This window comes from Pollachius pollachius (assembly GCF_949987615.1).
Source record: "Pollachius pollachius genome assembly, chromosome: 9".
Taxonomy (NCBI): domain Eukaryota; kingdom Metazoa; phylum Chordata; class Actinopteri; order Gadiformes; family Gadidae; genus Pollachius; species Pollachius pollachius.
The window spans coordinates 12,151,049-12,176,250 of NC_136942.1; the positions used below are offsets into that span (position 1 = coordinate 12,151,049).

The following is a 25,202-nucleotide window of genomic DNA, read 5'->3' on the forward strand; positions in this document are numbered from 1 at the left end:
ACACACACACACACACACACACACACACACACACACACACACACACACACACACACACACACACACACACACACACACACCAGGTGAGACAGACTAAATCTAACACTAACACACACACACACACACACGCAAACACACACACGCTTGTCCAGCAGACCGACCATTGTTTGGTTAAGCTGAAGACTCCGCCTTGGACACCTGACAGCGCCAGCCTAGAGTCGTGGATTCGGTCCGTCTTGGTGATCATGTTCTAACAATCACGAGAACATGAGGATGAGCTGATGTCTGGATAGTCACTTTATTGAGCATCATGAGCGCGTCGCGCAAGTCCACAGACAAAAGGTGAGTAATGGTCCTAAACCAAACTCGCACCTGTTCGGAGTTTACCTGGACCCTGCATACCCCCCCCCCCCCCCCCCCCCTCCTACTTATTGCGTGTCGTAGTTAGTTATAGGACTTAGATGTGTAGCAACTTATCCTAGCTATCTTTGTTGGAAAATGGTTTAACCTAGTGATTGTTAATGCTTGCCACTTGGTTCTACGGACATCCTTACTGTACCGACAGCGATATATTGTTGTTTCTCTTCTTCTAACAAATGTACTTATTGTAAGTTTCTTTAGATAAAAGTGTCTGCTGAATGCCCTAAATATAACTAACTTGACATTCTTTACTCTGTTGCATTATTTTGCAATGGTAAGGTTTATTTCTCATTGTATTACACTAAGCGTCGTCTAGGCAATCGACTGTACTTCCTCCTTAACTAACAGACAAAGGAAAACCTGTTCATGTTTGGTCAAGCAAAAATTAAGGCCAGTCAACGCCTGTTTCCCCTAGGGGTCGGTAGAGGGCCCCTAGGGGCCAGTAGCGGGCCCCTAGAGGTCAGTCGAGAGCCCCTTGAGGTCAGTAGAGAGCCCCTAGGGGTCAGTAGAGGGCCCCTAGGGGGCAGAAGAGAGCCCCCAGGGGGCAGTAGAGGGCCCATCTCTGACAGGGTCATACATTCCAACGTGGAGCAACTGTAGAAAGTAACACTTTTTAAATGTGTTCTTAAACCACCCCTTTACTAACTGATATCCTCTCAGCAAAAATGTCTCCAGGAAAGTCCCGGAGAAGTTCAGGAAGGAGAAAGTCAGACGGTTCCCTCTGCTGATAAAGGTAAGCGTAAGTGTAAGGTTAAAGTAGGATTAGGAGATAGCCTCAGGTTAAGGTAGGATTAGGAGATAGCCTCAGGTTAAGGTAGGATTAGGAGGTAGCCTCAGGTTAAAGTAGGATTAGGAGATAGCCTCAGGTTAAAGTAGGATTAGGAGATATTCTCAGGTTAAGGTAGGATTAGGAGATAGCCTCAGGTTAAGGTTGGTTTTGGAGATAGCCTCAGGTTAAGGTAGGTTTAGGAAATAGCCTCAATTTAAAGTAGGATTAGGAGATAGCCTCAGGTTAAGGTAGGATTAGGAGATAGCCTCAGGTTAAAGTAGGATTAGGAGATATTCTCAGGTTAAGGTAGGATTAGGAGATAGCCTCAGGTTAAGGTTGGTTTTGGAGATAGCCTCAGGTTAAGGTAGGTTTAGGAAATAGCCTCAATTTAAAGTAGGATTAGGAGATAGCCTCAGGTTAAAGTAGGATTAGGAGATAGCCTCAGGTTAAGGTAGGATTAGGAGATAGCCTCAGGTTAAGGTAGGTTTAGGAGATAGCCTAAGGTTAAGGTATAATTAGGAGAAAGCCTAAGGTTATGGTAGGATTAGGAGATATCCTAAGGTTAAAGAACGTTTAGGAGATAGCCTAAGGTTAAAGTAGGATTAGGAGATAACAGTGTGGTTCTAGTGTTCCTCTGTGAGTTCTAGTGTTCCTCAGTATGGTTCTAATGTTCCTCAGTGTGGTTCTAGTGTTCCTCAGTGTGGTTCTAGAGTTCTAGTTTTCCTCAGTGGGGTTATAGTGTTCTTCAGCGTGGTTCTAGTGTTCTAGTGTTCCTCTGTGGGGTCCTAGTGTTTCTTCAGCTTAGTTCTAGTGTTCTATTGTTCCTCAGCATGGTTCTAGTGTTCTAGTGTTCCTCAGCGTGGTTCTTGTGTTCTAGTGTACCTCTGTGGGGTTCTAGTGTTCTAGTGTTCCTCAGCGCGGTTCTAGTGTTCCTCTGTGGGGTTCTAGTGTTCCTCAGCGTGGTTCTAGTGTTCCTCAGCGTGGTTCTAGTATTGTAGTGTTCCTCTGTGGGGTTCTAGTGTTCCTCAGCGCGGTTCTAGTGTTCCTCAGCGTGGTTCTAGTATTGTAGTGTTCCTCTGTGGGGTTCTAGTGTTCTTCAGCGCGGTTCTAGTGTTCCTCAGTGTGGTTCTAGTATTGTAGTGTTCCTCTGTGGGGTTCTAGTGTTCCTCAGCGCGGTTCTAGTGTTCCTCAGTGGGGTTCTAGTGTTCATCAGCGTGGTTCTAGTGTTCCTCAGTGGGGTTCTAGTATTCTAGTGTTCCTCTGTGGGGTTCTAGTGTTCCTCAGCGTGGTTCTAGTGTTCCTCAGCATGGTTCTAGTTCATCAACGTGGTTCTAGTGTTCCTCAGTGGGGTTATAGTATTCTAGTGTTCCTCAGTGTGGTTCTAGTGGTCCTCAGTGGGGTTACAGTTTTCTAGTGTTCCTCAGTGGGGTTATAGTGTTCTTCAGCATGGTGGTGGTTAGTGAGGTTCCCCCACCGCTTTGAGTTTCCAGAAAAAAAAAGCGCTACATAAATTCAATGATTTATTATTATTATTATTATTATTATTATTATTATTATTATTATTATTATTATTATTCTAGTGTTCTAGTGTTCCTCTGTGGGGTTCTAGTGTTCCTCAGCGTGGTTCTAGTGTTCAATTGTTTCTCAGCGTGGTTATAGTGTTCTAGTGTTCCTCTGTGGGGTTCTAGTGTTTCTCAGCGTGGTTCTAGTGTTCTAGTGTTCCTCTGTGGGGTTCTAGTGTTCCCAGCATTGTTCTAGTATTCTAATGTGCCTCTGTGGGTTTTAGTGTTCCTCAGCGGGGTTCTAGTGTTCTAGTGTTCCTCAGCGTGGTTCAAGGGTTCCACTGTTGGGATCTAGTGTTCCTCAGCGTGGTTCTAGTGTTACTCCTGTGAGCAGTGGGTGATGAGCTTGTGCTGCTAGTCCCAGACCAGCTGTCTTTCACGGGGCTGAGATGGTTGCTGACCATCATTTTAACCAGAGAGACTTTGTATCCTCAACCTCCAGTCAACTTTTCTTAAGTATCCAGTAAAGTCCTCCTGGTTTCCCACGCTGGACGACCCTGTTGCCAGGTAGCAGGTTGCCAGGTAGCAGCCCCAGGAGTGTAGAAATATCCTGCAGCTGTTGAAGAGACGGTTAATCAGTGACTGTGTTCCAATGTATCCCAGCGCGAGTCACTAGCTAAACAGTAGCCAGCGCAGAATGGGGAACCGACAGACAGACAGACAGTAAGACATGTCTCTGAACGTGAGTCACCCAATAGCTGAACAGTAGCCAGCGCTGAACTGGGAACACGAGAAGTCTTGCATAAGAACAAGAATACTGTTACTTATAAATATATTTGGATGGACTTTTGTGCCTTTACAGACAGGAGAGCAAAGATGATCACAGAGTACTGAGTTCAGAGGGTCACATTGAGGATAGAGCGTCACACTGAGGATAGAGAGTCACACCTAGGATAAAGCGTCACACTGAGGATAGAGAATAGAGTATAGAGGGTCACACTGAGGATAGAGAATAGAGGCTCACACTGAGGATAGAGAGTCACACCTAGGATAGAGGGTCACACTGAGGACAGAGGGTCACACCTAGGGTAGAGGGTCACACTGAGGATAGAGGATAGAGGATAGAGGGTCACACTGAGGATAGAGAATAGAGGGTCACACTGAGGATAGAGAGTCACACCTAGGATAGAGGGTCACACTGAGGACAGAGGGTCACACCTAGAGTAGAGGGTCACACTGAGGATAGAGGATAGAGGATAGAGGGTCACACTGAGGATAGAGAATAGAGGGTCACACTGAGGATAGAGGGTCACACCTAGGATAAAGGGTCACACTGAGGATAGAGGGTCACACTGAGGATAGAGGGTTACACTGAGGATAGAGAATAGAGGGTCACACTGAGGATAGAGGGTCAGACTGAGGATAGAGGGTCACACTGAAGATAGAGGGTCGCACCTAGGATAGAGAGTCACACTGAGGATAGAGGGTCACACTGAGGATAGAGAATATAGGGTCACACTGGGGATAGAGGGTCACACTGAGGATAGAGAATAGAGGGTCCACTGAGGATAGAGGGTCACACCTAGGATAGAGGGTCACACTGAGGATAGAGAATAGAGAGTTACACTGAGGATAGAGGGTCACACTGACGATAGAGGGTCACACTGACGATAGAGGATAGAGGGACACACTGAGGATAGAGGGTCACACTGAGGATAGAGGATAGAGGGTCACACTGAGGATAGAGGATAGAGGGTCACACTGAGGATAGAGGATAGAGAGTCACACTGAGGATAGAGGGTCACACTGAGGATAGAGGGTCACACCTAGGATAGAGGGTCCCACTGACGATAGAGGATAGAGGGTCACACTGAGGATAAGAGGGTCACACTGAGGATAGAGGATAGAGGGTCACACTGAGGATAGAGGATAGAGGGTCACACTGAGGATGTGAAGGTGGGTGGAGGTGAAGGTGGGTGGAGGTGATGGTGAGTGGAGGTGAAGGTGGGTGGAGGTGATGGTCGGTGGAGGTGATGTCTAATGCCTGGTGGAGGTGATGGTGGGTTGGAGTTGATGGTGGGTGAAGGTGATGGTGAGTGGAGGTGAAGTTTCGGTCGGAGGTGATGGTGTAATGCTGGGTGGAGGTGATGGTGGGTCGAGGTGATGGTTTAATAATTCTTAGTCTGTCAAAGCATCCATTAGCTGTCTCCAGAACCACCAGACAGACAGTGAGCTGGAGAGTGAGACAGACAGGTAATGGTAACCAGGTCAATGTATTTGAACTAATCCCATAATGGTTGGCGTCAGAGTAGAGGTTTGAGTTCTCTAAACTCGGGGCGTAGCAGTGCTAGCGAAGATATGCTCAACTAGGCTGTCCAATAGAGCCATTTTAGAAGGATGTGGAGATGGAGACACACACACACACACACATAAACACACACACACAGACACACACACACAAATGCACACACACACACAAACAAACACACACACACACACACACACACACACACTATCAATCTGGGATGTCAGGTTTCTGAGGTTCCTGTCTCTGTGTTCTCTGTTACCAGCCTGGGATAGATTGTCTCTTGATGACTAAAATGTTGGGTTGCTAGGGATGTGTGGAACATCAGGGTAACCAGGACAACCTCTCCTCCATCTGGAAGTGTTTTCCACTGCGTCAGTAACGGCTCCTCAGCCTCGCTAGCTCTATTTAAAGGTCAACCTATTCTCGGACCCAGCAGTCCTGCTACTTCTGGTCCATCGTACCACCTTACAGCAGAACCTCTGGTCTAGGGTAGGTGGAGTGTCTTAATATAGGACTACAGATCCAGGAATAGAAACACTTCCCCCGGAGACACGGGGGCTTCGCCGCAGCTCTGGTGTCTCCGAGTTTAGCCGAGGAAACGACGCAGCGATTTACCTTCAGGAGGATCACTGAGCTGCATGATGGAAACAGCAACAGATGGAAGACAGACAGACAGACAGACAGACAGACAGACAGACAGACAGACAGACAGACAGACAGACAGACAGACAGACAGACAGAGAGAAAGACTGCTGTACACTAACAGGGGGAGAACAGAAATGAGGCGTTTACTCTATGTGTTAGGCTGTCCTCAGGGTTGTGTGCTGGATGAGGATTTTACCTGTTTTAGTGTCCGCATGTGTGAGCATTCGAGTGTGTGAGTGTGTGTGTGTGTGTGTGTGTGTGTGTGTGTGTGTTTGTATGTGTGTGTGTGTCTCAAAAAACTCTCTGTCTCTCTCCCTGTCTCTCTCTCTCTCTCTCTCACACACACAAGCACACACACGCACGCACACACGCAAACACACACACACACACACACACACACACACACACACGGATCTGGTGTCGTGCTCCTCCATGCGGGTGTTGTGTTGCCTTGGGTGTCTGGTCATCAGGCTGATGGTTCAGCACAGAGGTTAACCTCCCGGGACAACAACACACCTTGTTCTCTCCTCTCCTGCTCTCTTCTCCCCTCCTCTCTTCTCTCTACTCTCCTCTCCCCTCATCTCCTCTCCTCTCTCCCCTACCCTCTCCTCTCTCTCCCCTCCTCTCTTCTCTCCTCACCTCACCTCCTCTCCCCTCCTCTCGTTTTCTACTCTCCTCTCTCATCTCACTATTAGGGTGACCCCAAGGTTTGATAATCAGCTGGCTCCATAATATCCTTCACCGTGGAAACCCAAGCCCGCAAGACAGTGATGTCATATAATTGTGTAACAGTAGAGTGAGGATCCTATGAGATAACTGACTACTTATTAATTAATCTGGCCTGTGTGCTTAACCCATGAAGAATACACAAACTACCTATCGTGTGTCAAAATATAGTTATTTAAACCATTTAATAAACACGGCTTTGGTTTAAATGATGGCTGGAAATATGACGTAACAAATGTCGATTCAAACAATCGACATGGGGATGTTAACGATTATAAGACGCGGTGAGCTCTGGTGGGATTTGAACCTTGGCGTCACGCGTACATTTTTCATCGTGTTCGCCAATCAAGACAATTTGACAATTCGACGCACCGGTCTCGGTACGTCGACCAGACAGAGACCGCTCCGGGTCCAGGTCTATATCAAGGCTCAACAGGTGGTCCTCCCTATCTGAGACCTCAGCTGTGCGTCATGTCGACTCCCAATGATCCTCTGAGGACGGGAGGAGTTGATCCCTGTCCCGCGGAGTATGGGGCGGCACGTTTAGCGCCCAGCTCACTGTCAACTCCTCTCTCAGCGGCATCACACCTCAGTCGGCGGCTCGGAGGACTGTTGGACATGTGGGGATACACCGCTTGACCTTAGTTTGGATCTCGTATCTTTTCTCCGTGCCTGGACTACCGTGGACTACCGTGGGAACTACTGAGTCCTCGTTAAGACCGAGTCTGACGGCATGCTGCCAGAAATCAACAACAAGGTGAGGAGGGAAGATCAGTGGTTGACCCGTAATGGAGACGCCGGACTTAAGCATTACGACCATCTAGTTACCATCGGTGTGGATCTGCTGGACACTATAAAGTTGATTTCATTACATTTATCCAAACTTATGTGTGCCATTTTTCCAACGATGCTCTATAACATCTGTGTCATTTAAAAAATAATATGGCGTTCAAACTAGTAGCCTACTTAACATTCATATTTTAACATTGTTGTTTAACATAGTATTTTATCGTTATTATTTGAACATTAGTAGGCTACTAGTAAATAGTATGACAGTAGTATTATACTACTGTAGAATATGGCTTTTAAACTAGTACTTAGTTCTAGTAACATTGATACTTAACAGTCATATTTAAACATCATTGTTTGATATTATTTTAACATTAGTTTCTTAACATCAGTATTTTCTCATCAGGATGTAAGAATAGTTTGGTTTAAAAGACTCCCAGCTCTTTAAGTGATTTAAGAGTGTTGCTCGGACTCGTCCTTCTGTCTATTTGTGTTGGTGGTCCCAAGACCCTCAGACCCTACATGGACCCACATGGGTCCACATGGAGGTCTGCTGCCGCCGCAGGCTGCTGCGGGAATGCGTAACAATCGGGTATCTGTATGATGACAACCCTGAGTGTAAAGCGGTCCTTAGTGTTATGATGCAGCCCTTAGTGTAAAGCGGTCCTCAGTGTTATGATGCAGCCCTTAGTGTAAAGCGGTCCTCAGTGTTATGATGACAACCCTGAGTGTAAAGCGGTCCTTAGTGTTATGATGCAGCCCTTAGTGTAAAGCGGTCCTCAGTGTTATGATGCAGCCCTTAGTGTAAAGCGGTCCTCAGTGTTATGATGACAACCCTGAGTGTAAAGCGGTCCTTAGTGTTATGATGACAACCCTGAGTGTAAAGCGGTCCTTAGTGTTATGATGCAGCCCTTAGTGTAAAGCGGTTCTTAGTGTTATGATGCAGCCCTTAGTGTAAAGCGGTCCTTAGTGTTATGATGCAGCCCTTAGTGTAAAGCGGTCCTCAGTGTTATGATGACAGCCCTTAGTGTAAAGCGGTCCTTAGTGTTATGATGCAGCCCTTAGTGTAAAGCGGTCCTTAGTGTTATGATGACAGTCCTTAGTGTAAAGTAGCCCTCAGTGTTATGATGCAGCTCTTAGTGTAAAGCGGTCCTCAGTGTTATGATGACAGTCCTTAGTGTAAAGCGGCCCTCAGTGTTATGATGCAGCTCTTAGTGTAAAGCCGTCCTTATGGGTATGATGCAGCCCTTAGTGTAAAGCGGTCCTCAGTGTTATGATGACAACCCTGAGTGTAAAGCGGTCCTTAGTGTTATGATGCAGCCCTTAGTGTAAAGCGGTCCTCAGTGTTATGATGCAGCCCTTAGTGTAAAGCGGTCCTCAGTGTTATGATGACAACCCTGAGTGTAAAGCGGTCCTTAGTGTTATGATGACAACCCTGAGTGTAAAGCGGTCCTTAGTGTTATGATGCAGCCCTTAGTGTAAAGCGGTCCTCAGTGTTATGATGCAGCCCTTAGTGTAAAGCGGTCCTTAGTGTTATGATGCAGCCCTTAGTGTAAAGCGGTCCTTAGTGTTATGATGACAGTCCTTAGTGTAAAGTGGCCCTCAGTGTTATGATGCAGCTCTTAGTGTAAAGCCGTCCTTATGGGTATGATGACAGCCCTTAGTGTAAAGCGAGGCAGGCCATAGCGGTATGATGACAGCCCTTAGTGTAAAGCGGTCCTTAGTGTAAAGCGGTCCTCAGTGGTATGATGACAGCCCATAGTTTAAAGCAGTCCTCAGTGTTGTTGTGACAGCCCTTAGTGTACAGCGCTCCTCAGTGTTGTGATGACAGCCCTTAGTGTAAAGCAGTCCTCAGTGTTGTGAGGACAGCCCTTAGTGTAAAGAAGTCCTCAGTGTTGTGATGCAGCCCTTAGTGTAAAGAGGTCCTCAGTATTGTGATGAAAGCCCTTAGTGTAAAGCGTTCGTCAGTGTTATGATGCAGCCCTTAGTGTAAAGCAGTCCTCAGTGTTGTGATGAAAGCCCTTAGTGTAAAGCGTTCATCAGTGTTATGATGCAGCCCTTAGTGTAAAGCGGTCCTCAGTGTTGTTATAACGGCCCTTAGTGTAAAGCAGTCCTCAGTGTTATGATGCAGCCCTTAGTGTAAAGCGGTCCTCAGTGGTATGATCACAGCCATTAGTGTAAAGCGAGGCAGTCCTCAGCGTTATGATGACAGCCCTTAGTTTAAAGCGATCCTCAGTGTTGTGATGACAACCCTTGGTGTAAAGCGGTCCTCAGTGTTGTTATAACAGCCCTTAGTGTAAAGCAGTCCTCAGTGTTATGATGCAGCCCTTAGTGTAAAGCGGTCCTCAGTGATATGATGACAGACCTTAATGTAAAGCGGTCCTCAGTGGTATGATGACAGCCCTTAATGTAAAGCGGTCCTCAGTGGTATGATGATAGCCCTTATGGCCCATTCCCACCCTACGGTAAATACGGATAGGAACCCTTTCGTCCGGTCCCGGAGGTCGTTTCGTCCGTCAGTGGGTCCGTCGCCTCTGAGCTTACGAATCCGGAGTGCTCCGGGAGAAACGGAGCAATACCAACGGAAATCGAGGCGGCAGTAAAGAGTCAGAAGTCCAACCATTCGCAAAAATAGAGAGTAGTTTAATATCTGAGATGTATATATATATATTGTATTTAACGTTTTATACTTATATTATACTATATACCTGACCTTTTTATTTTATTGTTCACCTGCTTTGGCAATAACTGGTCATTTAAAAATGGTGCAGCATTTTGAGGAGAGAATCTGCGGGTTGGTGAGGGGTGTCACATGCCATCGTCGCGTAGGCCTACACTTTTTCCGCCTTTTTTTTTGCCGATTTCGGATGACACAATGCAAAATCTACAGATGCCATGTTTGCGATTGTCGATGCCGGTAATTTGTGACACGACAGTCACTGCCATTTAGAGGATGTATTGCGTAACATCCATAACAACGCTGAAACCCGGCGGAGGTATGAAGGGTAGTACCGGAGACAACGTTTGGTACGGACGGATGAATTACGTCCGGATCCGGAGGTATATATCGGCCTTTAGTGTATAGCAAGGCGGCCCTTAGTGGTATGAGGCAGTCCTTAGTGTAAAACGAGGCGGTCCTTAGTGGTATGATGCAGCCCTTAGTGTAAAGCGAGGCAGTCCTTAGTAGTATGTTGACAACCCTTAGTGTGAAGCGGTCCTTAGTTGTATGATGACAGCCCTTAGTGTAAAGCGGTCCTTAGTGGTATGATGACAGCCCCTAAGTGTAAAGCAGTTCTTAGTGGTATGATGACAGCCCTTAGTGAACTAAAGGTTAGTGTTCACTAGGATAGTGAACTACTGGTTATTGTTCACTAGGATAGTGAACTAAAGGTTAGTGTTGACTAGGATAGTGAACTAAAGGTTAGTGTTGACTAGGATAGTGAACTAAAGGTTAGTGTTGACTAGATGATAGTGAACTAAAGGTGAGTGTTCTCTAGGATAGTGAACTACAGGTTAGTGCTCACTAGGACAGTGAACTAAAGGTTAGTGTTGACTAAAGGATAGTGAACTAAAGGTTAGTGTTGACTAGATGATTGTGAAGTAAAGGTTAGTGGTGTTTAATAGAGAATAGTTAACTAAAGGTTAGTGTTCACTAGGATAGTGAACTAAAGGTTAGTGTTGACTAAAGGATAGTGAACTAAAGGTTAGTGTTGACTAGATGATTGTGAAGTAAAGGTTAGTGGTGTTGACTAGAGGATAGTTAACTAAAGGTTAGTATTTACTAGAGGACAGTGAACTAAAGATTAGTGTTCACTAGGATAATGAACTAAATGTTAATGTTGACTAGGATAGCGAACTAAATGTTAGTGTTGACTAGAGGGAGAGTGAACTAAAGGTCAGTGTGTTCACTAGAGGATAGTGAACTAAAAGTTAGTGTTGACTAGAGGATAGTGAACTAAAGGTTAGTGTTGACTAGAGGACAGTGAACTAAAGGTTAGTGTTGACTAGAGGAGAGTGAACTAAAAGTTAATGTTGACTAGAGGATACTGAATTAGCTGAATGGGCTCTCACTGAATCTCGCTCCATCAGTCCAGCCTATGGAGGTCTTCTCTCCCCCCCACAGGCTCCCAATGGAGGGGCCGAGTTTGGGGGGTCCAGCCCCTCACCAGGGTGGGAGCCCCAGACACACTAACCTGCCCAATATGGATTCAAAATAAGAGCGTAAATACAATAAACAAAAATAAGTAAATTAAAAGTCTGCACCAAATGGAAACTGTAGCACTGTGGAGAATATTCACATTAAACATAAATAGGTCAAAGCGATGTATAGAAAACATGCAGATGATGATAATGACGATGGTATTAAATACATAGAACAGGAACATTACTACAAATTAAATATGGAAAAGAAATGTTTTAAGAAAGATTAATATATATATATACATATTTTATTGTCTGCAATTTAGAGTGTATGGTCTGTCAAACGACAAACCTAAAGGTTTCTACAATATTTATATTGCGCAAAGTATTTTTAAAGCGCCAAAATCAACTGAAAGATGAGACGTGATGATTAAATATGATCCAAAAGTTGTTTACCAAAATATGAGGAGCACAAAAATAACACAATGTGACTCAGTCTTGCACTCTACGCCCACACAGACAGACAGCCAGCCAGACAGACAGCCAGCCAGACAGACAGACAGACAGACAGACAGACAGACAGACAGACAGACAGACAGACAGTACATGTGTAGGTATTTCATGTTATACAATGTCTTCTTTAATGTGTATCTATTTACAGGCAACATAACTTGTTATTCAACCATGAATTTAAGTACCTTGGTTTATTCATAATGTGCTTGGTATATATTGTTGGCTCCTGTGTTCGATAGTGGTCTTAACTGGTTTAAACTCGTCTATAGTGGCCTGGACTGGTCTATAGTGGTCTGAACTGTTTGTTACTGGTCTATAGTGGTTTGAATTGCTTCGAACTGGTCTGCACTGATCGAAACTTGGAGCAGTCTGATATCTCTTCTTATCTCTATCTGTGGTCTGATATCTCTATCCGTAGTCTGATATCTGTATTTTTATCTCTATAGTCCGATATCGATTCTTACCTCTATTGTTTGATATCTCTATTCGTATCTCTATAGTCTGATATTTTATCTATAGTCTGATATCTTTATTATTATCTCTGTAGTCTGATATCCTTTCCTATCTCTATATATCTGATATACATCATTATCTATATCTGTATTCTTATATCTCTATATTCTTATTCTCTATCTGTAGTCTAATCTCTAGTGTATTCTAATCTCTATCAAACAGAAACTAGAAGTTTCTCTGCAGCAATATCTCTACAGTATTATAGAGAGATATTCTATCTATCTATCTGAGCTATATTCAGTATTATCTTTATAGTATTATCTCTATATTCAGTATTATCTTTATAGTATTATCTCTACATTCAGTATTATCTTAATAGTTTTATCTCTATATTCAGTATTATCTTTATCTTATTATCTCTACATTCAGTATTATCTCTATAGTAATAACTCTATGTTCAGTGTTATCTCTATAGTATTATCTCTATATTAAGTATTATCTTTATAGCATTATCTCTATATTAACTATTATCTTTATAGCATTATCTCTATCTTCAGTATTATCTTTATAGTATTATCTCTATCTTATTAGAACCACTAGTTGTATTTAAACCCATAGCAATGTGGAATGATAATGTGGAAACCCCAGTCGATAATGTAACAAATTTCTGAGCGCATAATATAATACCATTTTGCCTATAATGTTACAACGTATAACATTTTTTCACTACAAATGACTCTTAAAAGCAGTGCCAACATTTAAATATTTTTTAACCATTCAGTGAACTAAAGGCAACAGGCTGATCACCATTTAGGGGGCCACTCAATGACATGCAGAAGTGTCATCAACACGCCCACTGAAGTGGTTTGAGAAATACACACTTACTGCTCCTCATTCACATATAAGGTACATTTCCTACGGAGAAAAAACTACCTCAGGGCAGGGTTAGGATTATTCAGGAGATTTTCAGGGTACAAATGTCAGGATATGTTGTTCACTCAAACGGCTCATCAGGAGAACATCAGGACTTACACGTGTGTCTGAAAGCAGCTAGTGTGTGAGCACTTGATTACATTATAAAATTAGTCAATTTATGGTAACAGGGGTAATTGTTCAATGGAAAGTGTAGTATACTATGCATGCAAATCAATTATTGAATAGCTTTTACTGTTATTCAGGGCTGAAAAGTGCATTGACATTTTAAAATGCAAGGCAACTACTAATGGTTAGTTGAAAATAATAATCATCATTGAGATTAAACATCTCTTCCAGTGGCCTGGCCAAGACAGGCAGCAGTAGCCTACAGTCACACATAGAATACACACAAAACATAAGAAAAATAAAACAACTAAAACAGGCCTCAGGGTAGAAGGGGGATATCAATATCGCAAAACATTTCGGGAGGCTCAAGGAGGAGAGTTATATTACATTTGAGCAGCAAAGTGTAGTCTTGTGGTGGACTCTATAGACAAAATTCCCCATACTGTGTTATTGACATGTTTTTGTTGCGTTATAGGGACACCGTCTCTTTAAGAGCACGTCACTTGTGTGTTGATATGCCGGTCGGTGCAATGTTTGAATTTAACGTTTTTTATATGACAAAATGAACGACCTGCCGTTGCTTGTGGAGGTGTCTCTTCCCTTCTTTTATCGCAAGTTCTACAGTCTATAGACAGAACGTCTTACCTGGGAGAGTGTGTCGCTGCGGTGTGTGCGTGTGTGTTCTTACCTGGGCACGTGTGTCGATGGCGGAGCCGTTATGTTTAAGGGCGAGTGTCGCTGCGGTGTGTGCGCCTGTGCGTGTGTATGTGTGTGTGTTTGTGCGTGTGTGTGTACGCGTGTGTGTTCGTTTCCATGTATGTTCGTGCGGATGTGCGGTGTGTATGTGCGTGCTTGCAGTGTAGGTATACGTTCGCGTGTGCTGTGTGTGCTGTGTGTGTGTGTGTGTGTGTGTGTGTGTGTGTGTGTGTGTGTGTGTGTGTGCGCTGCAGGCTGCTTGGCACATTCGCACATGAGTAACTTTGAGTAACTGGTGCGACAAGCCTGCTAGCCTGTGTGTGTGATGACCCCCCCCCCCATCTCTCCCCCCCTCCAGAAGTTTGCTCCGTCCGTGGGCGGCCGGTCCCATCTGGAGCCCCCCCTGGTGCAGGTGGTGGTCAGCAACTCCAAACACCTCCACCACCCCCACCTCCAGGACTCCATCCTGCCCCACATACCCAGCACGCACAACAGCTACCACACACACCAGGTGGGACACACACACACTCCTCCTCACTCCCTCACTCACTCACATCCACTCTCCCTCACTCCCTCACTCACTCACTCCCTCACTCACTCACTCACTCACTCACTCACTCACATCCACTCTCCCTCACTCCCTCACTCACTCACTCACTCACTCACTCACTCACTCACTCACATCCACTCTCCCTCACTCCCTCACTCACTCACTCACTCCCTCACTCACTCACATCCACACTCACTCACTCACTCACTCACTCACTCACTCACATCCACTCTCCCTCACTCCCTCACTCACTCACTCACTCCCTCACTCACTCACATCCACACTCACTCACTCCCTCACTCACTCACTCACTCACTCACTCACTCACACACTCACTCCCTCACTCACTCACTCACTCACTCACTCACACACTCACTCCCTCACTCACTCACATCCACACTCACTCACTCACTCACTCACACACTCACTCCCTCACTCACTCACATCCACACTCACTCACTCACACATTCACTCACTCACTCACACACTCACTCACTCACTCACACACTCACTCACTCACTCACTCACTCACTCACACACTCACTCACTCACTCACTCACTCACACACACACACACTCCCTCACTCACTCACTCACTCACACACACACTCCCTCACTCACTCACTCACTCATTCATACGCACCTGAGGGGGAGTGGCCTGAGCTGATGTTCTGCATGTTGATTGGACAGGAGGAGAGGCCGAAGCCCGCCCTGTTGGGTGGGCGGTTTGGGGGTCCCAGGGAGACCCTGTCCAGCCCCCAGACCCCCCTTACCCCCGGCAACAAGCAGGAGAAGGAGAAGGCCTTCGAGGGACAGAGACTCCCCCTTTCTCCCACAGGTACCCCCTCTCCCCCCTCCCCTCTCTCCTCTCTCTCCCCCCACCCTCAGACCTGCAGAACCTTGATTCACTGGTCTGAATGGAAAGAGGTCTGACTCTCCCTCTCTCCTCTCCTTCTCCTCCTCTCTCTCTCCTCTCTCCTCTCCTTTCTCCTCCTTTCTCCTCTCTCCTCTCCTTTCTCCTTTCCTCTCCTCTCTCCTCCTCCCTCCTCTCTCCTCTCCTTTCTCCTCCTCTCTCCTCTCCTCTCTCCTCCTCCCTCCTCCCCTCTCCTCCCTCCTCTCTCCTCTCCCCTCCTCTCTCTTCTCCTCCCTCCTCGCTCCTCCTCCCCTCCCCAGATGCTCTGAAGCACTTCCATGAGCGTCTGTCAGAGTTTGAGCAGGAGGAGATCGCGGACCACGCGGAGGTCTGGTTCATGGGTCTGGGCTCCCAGAAGATCGAGGCCACGCTGGGCGCTCCCCACAACTCAGGCTTCGACGACGAACACGGGAGCTACATACGGGTAGGAGAACAAGCTATGCGGACGGGCTAGTCATGCTACATGCTAATATAACACGTTGAGCTCATGGGAGCTACATATGGTAACATTAATCTAGGGTGCTAGAACATGCTAACATGACATGCTAGCTAAGATCATGGGAGCTATATACCAGCAACACACTACAACGGTTGGACAAATACGGTGTTGATAAAGAGCCGTGTCGATAAAGAACCATTGATACAGAACCGTTAATTAAGAACCATTAATAAAGAACCGTTGATAAAGAACCGGGGTAATAAAGAGCCGTGTTAATAAAGAGCGGGGGCCCCGGTGGTTCCAGGTGCTCCACGACCACATCGCCTTCCGCTTCGAGGTGCTGGAGGTGATCGGGAAGGGCTCCTTCGGCCAGGTGCTGAAGTGTCTGGACCACAAGACCAACGAGATGGTGGCCATCAAGATGATCCGCAACAAGAAGAGGTACAGTAAAGTAGAGTAGAGTAAAGTAGAGGACAGTGGAGGACAGTTGAGTACAGAACAGTACAGTAGAGGACAGTACAGTACAGTACAGTACAGTAGAGCACAGTAGATAAGAGTTCAGTACAGAACAGCTGATTAGGGTTAGAAGGGAGGAGCAGAGCTAGCATAGGAGGAGCAGAGCTAGCATGGAAGGACAAACTATTCCAGAACTTTGGACAGATGACCCCTTCTAGTCCAGACCCTCTAGTCCAGACCCTCTAGTCCAGACTCTCTAGTCCATACCCTCTGGTCCCTCTAGCCAGACCCTCTAGTTCAGACCCTCTAGTCCAGACTCTCTAGTCCATACCCTCTAGTTCAGACCCTCTAGTCCAGACCCTCTAGTCCAGACACTCTGGTCCAGACACTCTGGTCCAGACCGTCTAGCAGGAGGTCAAAGAAAAAAAGAGGTGCCAATCCATAAAGAGGTTGACCACCAGACCAGAGCTTCAGATCTGACCTCTGCACTCTGACCTTTGACCTTTAGGTTCCACCACCAGGCGCTGGTGGAGCTGAAGATCCTGGACATCGTGAAGAGGAAAGACCCGGAGAACCTGCACAACGTCATCCACATGAACGAGTACTTCTACTTCAGAAACCACCTCTGCATCTCCTTCGAGCTGCTGGGGTGAGTTCTGCCCTAGGTCCTGAGCCGCGCATAGGCATCATGATGATATCTTGATGTCGACATGATGTCACTGTCATCATGTCGACACCCTAAAGACAACAGGATGTCATCATGTTGTCAACCTAAAGACAACATTAGGTCATCATGAGGTAACCCTAAAGACAACATGAGGTCATCATGTTGTCACCCTAAAGACAACATGATGTCATCATTATGTCATATTTGAGAGGTAAAGTAGGTTCCTTTCTAATTGGCTTTCCCTCGCTGTGCGGCCCTGTGAGTTCTTCTTCTTCTCTGAAGCGTCCCCTGTTTTCTGTGAGTGCCACCACCAGGAGTTATGGAGAATTGACTCTGGTGACAGAGGTTAGCGAGATCCGAGTGCCTCATGTTTTAATCTAAATCTCCATATTCGGCGCCATTATTTCGATAGACTTACAAGAGGAAGCCATCCACTGTATTCCCTTATCATAGATATCTCAGGGGTCAGGAGGTCCGCTTCAGGGCTCAGGAGGTCCGCTTCAGGGGTCAGGAGGTCCTGTTCAGGGTTAGGAGGTGCTGTTCAGGGGTAGGAGGTGCTGTTCAGGGTTTGGAGGTGCTGTTCAGGGGTAGGAGGTGCTGTTCAGGGGTAGGAGGTCCTGTTCAATAGATCCCCAGCAGATCGCCTGACATGAACCCAGCTCTTGCGGCCATGTTGGGGCTATCCTTCCTGAATAATCCATTAGCTAAACGTATGGCGGTTTGAGTCTCCGTCACTTTAACAAACTGCCACCTTCACTCCTGCTGTGTGTGTGTGTGTGTGTGTGTGTGTGTGTGTGTGTTTGTTGGCCTGCTAATCATTTCATATCTCTAGATGATGGATTTGTGACTCTGTGTTCAGTGACCTTTAAGAGACACTTTGCTCCTGGTCTCCAGTTACCGTTAGTTACCGCCTCCAACAGGCCCATGGGGGCCCCCAGGGGCCCCCAGAGGCCCGGGTGTGAAGGCTCCTCTTACACCGTCTTAACGGGGCAAAAAATAACACTGCCCACATTCCCACGTACCGCCAGGCGGGTAATGTTTAAAGAGCTGCGGAGCACTTGCAGCTTGAGCATTTGGTAGCTCTGCTCCTGTTCGCCTGCTCCTGTTAGCCTGCTCCCTGTAAGCCTGCTCTCTGTTAGCCTGCTCCCTATTAGCCTTTTCCCTGTTAGCCTTCCCCTGTTAGCCTGCTGCTGTTAGCCTGCTCCTGTAGAACACAGAGAAGGAGGTCTTAGCACCGCCCTACTGTCTGAAGGAGGAGCTCAGGGTGTTGGGTGGGAATGAGTTGAGGAGTGTTGTTCACGTGAATCCATGGTCACATGACACATAAGGGTCAAATGACAAATTAGGTTCACATGACACATTAGGGTCACATGTTACATAAGACCCCAATCTTTGACCGCAGATTAGAGTAGTGTTTGAAATCGTTCCCTATTCACTCACTCACTATTCCCTATATAGTGCTTATGATATATATAGTGCACTATTTAGGGAAAGAACAAACGAGAATTCGGACACTACGCTGAACATTTCAAAACGGCCGCATTGCATTGTGGTATACGGGAGTAATATGTAGGGAACATCGTATGTTCACTCAAATTTTGGGTATTTTATGTCCACTATATAGTGAATGAAATTAACCACTTAGAATTCGAACACCATTACAAAATGGCGAGCACCCTATATAGTGCACTATCCGTGATAGGGAACGATTTCGAACACAGCTTATGGCTTTTCTCAGCACGTCACCTTGGAGACGAGGGACTGCTCTGTGGAACACGGAGGCCTCTGCCTCGAACCTGTACCCACTAACCGCCCCTGCGTGTGTCCCAGGGTGAACCTGTACCCACTAACCGCCCCTGCGTGTGTCCCAGGGTGAACCTGTACCCACTAACTGCCCCTGCCTGTGTCCCAGGGTGAACCTGTATGAGCTGATCAAGAAGAACAACTTCCAGGGCTTCTCCGTGGCTCTGATCCGGCGCTTTACCCACGCTCTGTTGCGCTGCCTTCAGATGCTCCACGACGAGAAGATCATACACTGTGACCTCAAACCGGTACCTCCACCCGACTCACACCTCCACCCGACTCACACCTCCACCTGACTCACACCTCCACCCGACTCACTACTTCCAGCCGACTCACACCTCCACCCGACTCACTACCTCCAGCCGACTCACACCTCCACCCGACTCACTGCGCATGTTACTGTACTTACCTACACCTTCCACGCCTCCACATCACCAACACTGCGCCATCTCCTTAATATTCACTGTTTAGTACAAGTTAATCATTTAGCACACAACCAGCCTCAGGTGCTGGTAGGGGTTAGACAGTACAGAGACAGGTCATTAAGGAGCAGGTAGGGGTTAGACAGTACAGAGACAGGTCATTAAGGAGCAGGTAGGGGTTAGACAGTACAGAGACAGGTCCTTAAGGAGCAGGGAGGGGTTAGACAGTACAGAGACAGGTCATTAAGGAGCAGGTAGGGGTTAGACAGTACAGAGACAGGTCATTAAGGAGCAGGTAGGGGTTAGACAGTAGAGACAGGTCATTAAAGAGCAGGTAGGGTTAGACAGTACAGAGAGGTCATTAAGGAGCAGGTAGGGGTTAGACAGTACAGAGACAGGTCCTTAAGGAGCAGGTAGGGGTTAGACAGTACAGAGACAGGTCATTAAGGAGCAGGTAGGGGTTAGACAGTACAGAGACAGTGCTTTGACTATGACCAGACCCCCCACAGAGAAACACATTCCAGAAATGTGTTTGGTAATATGGAGATCTGGCCCCCCCTAGTGGACAGCAGCAGGAGCTACACCAGTATGGGGCTGGTGCTGACCTCCTGTTGGGTGATGCTGCAGCAGTAGGATGGTGCTACACCAGCAGGGTGGAGCTACACAAGTCGGGTGGTGCTACACCAGTAGAGGGGTGGTGCTGACCTCCTTTCGGGTGGTCCTGTGTGTCCCCAGGAGAACATCCTGCTGTCCCAGCGCGGCCCCGGGAACATCAAGGTGGTCGACTTTGGCTCCAGCTGCTATGAGCAGCAGAAAGGTGAGACTGAGGACCTGAGAGAGGCCATCACACCTCAGACTGTATCAGCTAAGAGCTGTGTTTATCTTAACTTCACCTTCCTTCATTCTCTCTCTCTCTCTCTCTCTGTCTGTCTGTCTGTCTGTCTGTCTGTCTGTCTGTCTGTCTGTCTGTCTGTCTCTCTCTCTCTCTCTCTCTCTCTCTCTCTCTCTCTCTCTCTCTCTCTCTCTCTCTCTCTCCTCCCTCTCTAAATTCAACTCAATTGATTCATAAGAGCTCACGCTCTCCAGGCTGGGTTCTTAAGCTCTCCAGGCTGGGTTCTTAAGCTCTCCAGGCTGGGTTCTGAAGCTCTCCAGGCTGGGTTCTTAAGCTCTCCAGGCTGGGTTCTAACGCTCTCCCTCCCGGCAGTGTACACCTACATCCAGAGCCGGTTCTATCGCTCCCCCGAGGTGATCCTTGGCCAGCCCTACAGCATGGCCATCGACATGTGGAGCCTGGGCTGCATCCTGGCCGAGCTCTACACCGGGGGGCCCCTGTTCCCCGGGGAGAGCGAGGCCGAGCAGATGGCCTGCATCATGGAGGTGACCCACCCCACCCACCTGTCACCCTACCACAGCCGCCAACACAGCATGATGTCACCTTAAAGAGATGATGTCATCTTAGAGAGATGATGCCACCTTAAAGATATGATGATGTCACCTTAAAGATATGATGTCACCTTAAAGATATGATGACGTCACCTTAGAGAGATGATGGCACCTTAAAGATATGATGATGTCACCTTAAAGATGTGATGTCACCTTAAAACAGTCAAACAGGTCAGATGATCTGACTCCTCTCTCCAGGTGATGGGCACGCCTCCAGAGGACTTTGTTCAGACTGCCTCAAGGAAAAGGTTGTTCTTCGGTAAGATGTATGGAAGGTCTCCTGGCAGCAATGCTGTAAGGGGGGTGTGTGCTTCAGACTTCAAAGCAGTGTGTTTGTGTGTGTGTGTGTGTGTGTGTGTGTGAGTGTGAGTGTGTGTGTGTGTGTGTGTGTGTGTGTGTGTGTGTGTGTGTGTGTGTGTGTGTTTCAGACTCTAAGGGCTTGTGTGTGTGTGTTTCAGACTCTAAAGGAGTGTGTGTGTGTGTGTATTCAAACTCTAAGGGAATTTTTGTGTTTCAGACTTTAAGGGAATGTGTCTGTGTTTCAGACTTTAAGGGAGTGTGTGTGTTTCAGACTTGAAGGGAATGTGTGTGTGTGTGTGTGTGTGTTTCAGAATTAAGGGAGTGTGTCTCCGACTCTAATGGAGTGTGCGTGTGTTTCAGACTCTTAGGGGAGTGTATCTTTCAGTCTTCAAGGGAGTGTGTTTCAGACTCTAAGGAAGTTTGTGTTAAAGACTCTAAGGGAGCGTGTGTTTCAGACTCTAAGGGAGTTTGTGTTTCAGACTCTACGGGAGCGTGTGTTTCAGACTCTTAAGGGAGTGAGTTATATCAGACTCTACGGGATGTATGTTCCAGACTCTGAGGGAGTTTGTGTTTCAGACTCTACGGGAGTTTGTGTTTCAGACTCTACGGGAGCGTGTGTTTCAGACTCTTAAGGGAGTGAGTAATATCAGACTCTACGGGATGTATGTTCCAGACTCTGAGGGAGTTTGTGTTTCAGACTTTAAGGGAGTGTATGTTCCAGACTCTAAGGGAGTTTGTGTTTCAGACTCTAAGGGAAACCCTCGGAGCACTACTAACAGTAAGGGGAAGAAGCGGAAGCCAAACTCTAAGGATCTGTCCGCCGTCCTGAAGACTAACGACGCTCTCTTCCTGGACTTCATCAAGCGCTGCCTGGCGTAAGACTCCTCTAAACCCTTACTATCACTCCTACCCTTACTATCACTCCTACCCTTCTATTACTCATACCCTTACTATGTCTCTAACCCTTACTATGACTCTTACAACGCGGTCTACTGGTCAACACTCTCTGACTCTGGGTCTAAAGTGTTGGTGTCCATTAACTGCCGTGACCTCCCTCCCCCCCCTCCAGCTGGGACCCTGCGACCCGGATGACCCCTGACGAGGGCGTCCAGCACCCCTGGATCATGCAGGGGAACTTCAACCGGGTCCGCCCCCGGCCCCGCGGGGGCGTGGGCGGGCCGCAGACCCCCCAGAGCTGCAGACCGGACCAGAGGCCGAGCGGCCAGCCCCCCGGTTAGATCAATACACCTGATCGCTCCACACCGCACTTATTAATGTTTGATTGATGCTCGTACTGATGATGTCTACACCATGAGGTCACCTTAAAGCTATGAGGTCACCTTAGAGTGAACATGAGGTCACCTTAAAGACATGATGTCACCTTAGAGTGAACATGAGGTCACCTTAGAGTGAACATGAGGTCACCTTAAAGACATGAGGTCACCTTAAAGACATGAGGTCACCTTAGAGTGAACATGAGGTCACCTTAGAGTGAACATGAGGTCACCTTAAAGACATGAGGTCACCTTAAAGACATGAGGTCACCTTAGAGTGAACATGAGGTCACCTTAAAGACATGAGGTCACCTTAGAGACATGATGTCACCTTAAAGACATGATGTCACCTTAAAGACATGATGTCATCTTAGAGACATGAGGTCACCTTAAAGACATGATGTCACCTTAAAGACATGAGGTCACCTTAAAGACATGAGGTCACCTTAGAGTGAACATGAGGTCACCTTAAAGACATGATGTCACCTTAAAGACATGATGTCACCTTAAAGACGTGATGTCACCTTAGAGACATGAGGTCACCTTAAAGACATGAGGTCACCTTAAAGACATGAGGTCACCTTAAAGACATGAGGTCACCTTAGAGTGAACATGAGGTCACCTTAAAGACATGAGGTCACCTTAGAGACATGATGTCACCTTAAAGACATGATGTCACCTTAAAGACATGATGTCATCTTAGAGACATGAGGTCACCTTAAAACATGATGTCACCTTAAAGACATGAGGTCACCTTAAAGAAATGAGGTCACCTTAGAGTGAACATGAGGTCACCTTAAAGACATGATGTCACCTTAAAGACATGATGTCACCTTAAAGACATGATGTCACCTTAAAGACATGATGTCACCTTAGAGACATGAGGTTACCTTAAAGACATGAGGTCACCTTAAAGACATGATGTCACCATAGAGACATGAGGTCACCTTAAAGACATGAGGTCACCTTAAATACATGATGTCACCTTAGAGACATGAGGTCACCTTAAAGACATGAGGTCACCTTAAAGACATGAGGTCACCTTAGAGACATGAGGTCACCTAAGAGACCATGAGGTCCCCTTAAAGACAATATGACTTCACGTTGAAGCTATGAGGTCACCTTAAAGCTATGAGGTCACCCTAAAGACAATATGACTTCACCTTAAAGCTATGATGTAACCTTAAAGCTATGAGGTGACCCTAAAGACATGAGGTCCCCTTAAAGCCATGAGGTGACCCTAAAGACATGAGGTCCCCTTAAAGCCATGAGGTGACCCTAAAGACATGAGGTACCCTTAAAGACATGAGGTCACCTTAAAGACATGAGGTCCCCTTAAAGCCATGAGGTGACCCTAAAGACATGATGTCACCTTAAAGCCATGAGGTCACCCTAAAGACATGAGGTCACCTTAAAGCTATGATTTCACCTTAAAGCTATGATGTAAACTTAAGGGAAACATGATGTTACCTTAAGGACATGATGTCACCTTAGAGACATGAGGTCACCTTAAAGACATGATGTCTCCTTAAAGACATGAGGTCACCTTAAAGACATGAGGTCACCTTAGAGTGAACATGAGGTCACCTTAAAGACATGATGTCACCTTAAAGACATGATGTCACCTTAAAGACATGAGGTCAACTTAAAGACATGAGGTCACCTTAGAGACATGATGTCACCTTAGAGACATGATGTCACCTTAGAGACATGAGGTCACCTTAAAGACATGATGTCACCTTAGAGACATGATGTCACCTTAGAGACATGAGGTCACCTTAAAGACATGAGGTCACCTTAAAGACATGAGGTCACCTTAAAGACATGAGGTCAACTTAAAGACATGAGGTCACCTTAAAGACATGATGTCACCTTAGAGACATGATGTCACCTTAGAGACATGATGTCACCTTAGAGACATGAGGTCACCTTAAAGACATGATGTCACCTTAGAGACATGATGTCACCTTAGAGACATGAGGTCACCTTAAAGACATGAGGTCACCTTAAAGACATGAGGTCACCTTAAAGACATGAGATCACCTTAGAGACATGAGGTCACCTAAGAGACCATGAGGTCCCCTTAAAGACAATATGACTTCACCTTAAAGCTATGAGGTCACCTTAAAGCTATGAGGTCACCCTAAAGACAATATGACTTCACCTTAAAGCTATGATGTAACCTTAAAGCTATGAGGTGACCCTAAAGACATGAGGTCCCCTTAAAGCCATGAGGTGACCCTAAAGACATGAGGTCCCCTTAAAGCCATGAGGTGACCCTAAAGACATGAGGTCCCCTTAAAAACATGAGGTCACCTTAAAGACATGAGGTCCCCTTAAAGCCATGAGGTGACCCTAAAGACATGATGTCACCTTAAAGCCATGAGGTCACCCTAAAAACATGAGGTCACCTTAAAGCTATGATTTCACCTTAAAGCTATGATGTAAACTTAAGGGAAACATGATGTTACCTTAAGGACAACATGATGCAACCTTTTATACGCTACATGTTAGTTCCAGTAGTAGAGTGATGTAGCATGTTGTGCTAACATGGCTGTTCTCTCTTTTAGCGGACAGGGTTAGCACAGATAGCACCAGCGCTAGCACCAGCGCTAGCCAGTCGCGGCGGGACAGCTCAGGGTCGCGGGGCACGCTGCCATCCAGTGAGCGGCTTCGACCTCTGGGGGCGTCGGCCGAGGAGGTCGGCGAGGGTGGAGCAAGGGTCTCCACGGGAACCAAGGAGCAAGAAGGAGGAGGGGAGAGGCCCGTGCACATCACGATCCATTCTCAACAGGGAGTGGGCGGAGCCAGAGACGCCTACCGTAGTCTGCCGCCAATCATGTAGGAAGCAAGCGACAGAGCGCCTGGGGGGGGGGCCTTGGGGCAGGGCCTTGGGCGGGGCCTTAGGCGGGGCTTGGGGCAGGGCAAGGTGCT

The 25,202-nt window shown here is 46.8% G+C and overlaps 1 protein-coding gene across 1 annotated transcript; it reads left to right on the forward strand.

The window, feature by feature from the left end:
- Positions 1–310: 310 nt before the first annotated feature.
- On the forward strand, positions 311–25,113 carry dyrk4 (dual-specificity tyrosine-(Y)-phosphorylation regulated kinase 4; the record flags this gene model as incomplete). Its single annotated transcript, XM_079744164.1, has 14 exons — positions 311–342; positions 1,081–1,153; positions 14,361–14,513; positions 15,242–15,389; positions 15,725–15,888; positions 16,208–16,344; positions 16,868–17,008; positions 18,939–19,077; positions 19,987–20,068; positions 20,456–20,628; positions 20,893–20,953; positions 21,740–21,869; positions 22,064–22,227; positions 24,839–25,113. The coding sequence occupies 14 exons, from the start codon at positions 311–313 to the stop codon at positions 25,111–25,113; spliced, it is 1,872 nt and encodes a 623-aa protein (XP_079600290.1).
- Positions 25,114–25,202: the final 89 nt, after the last annotated feature.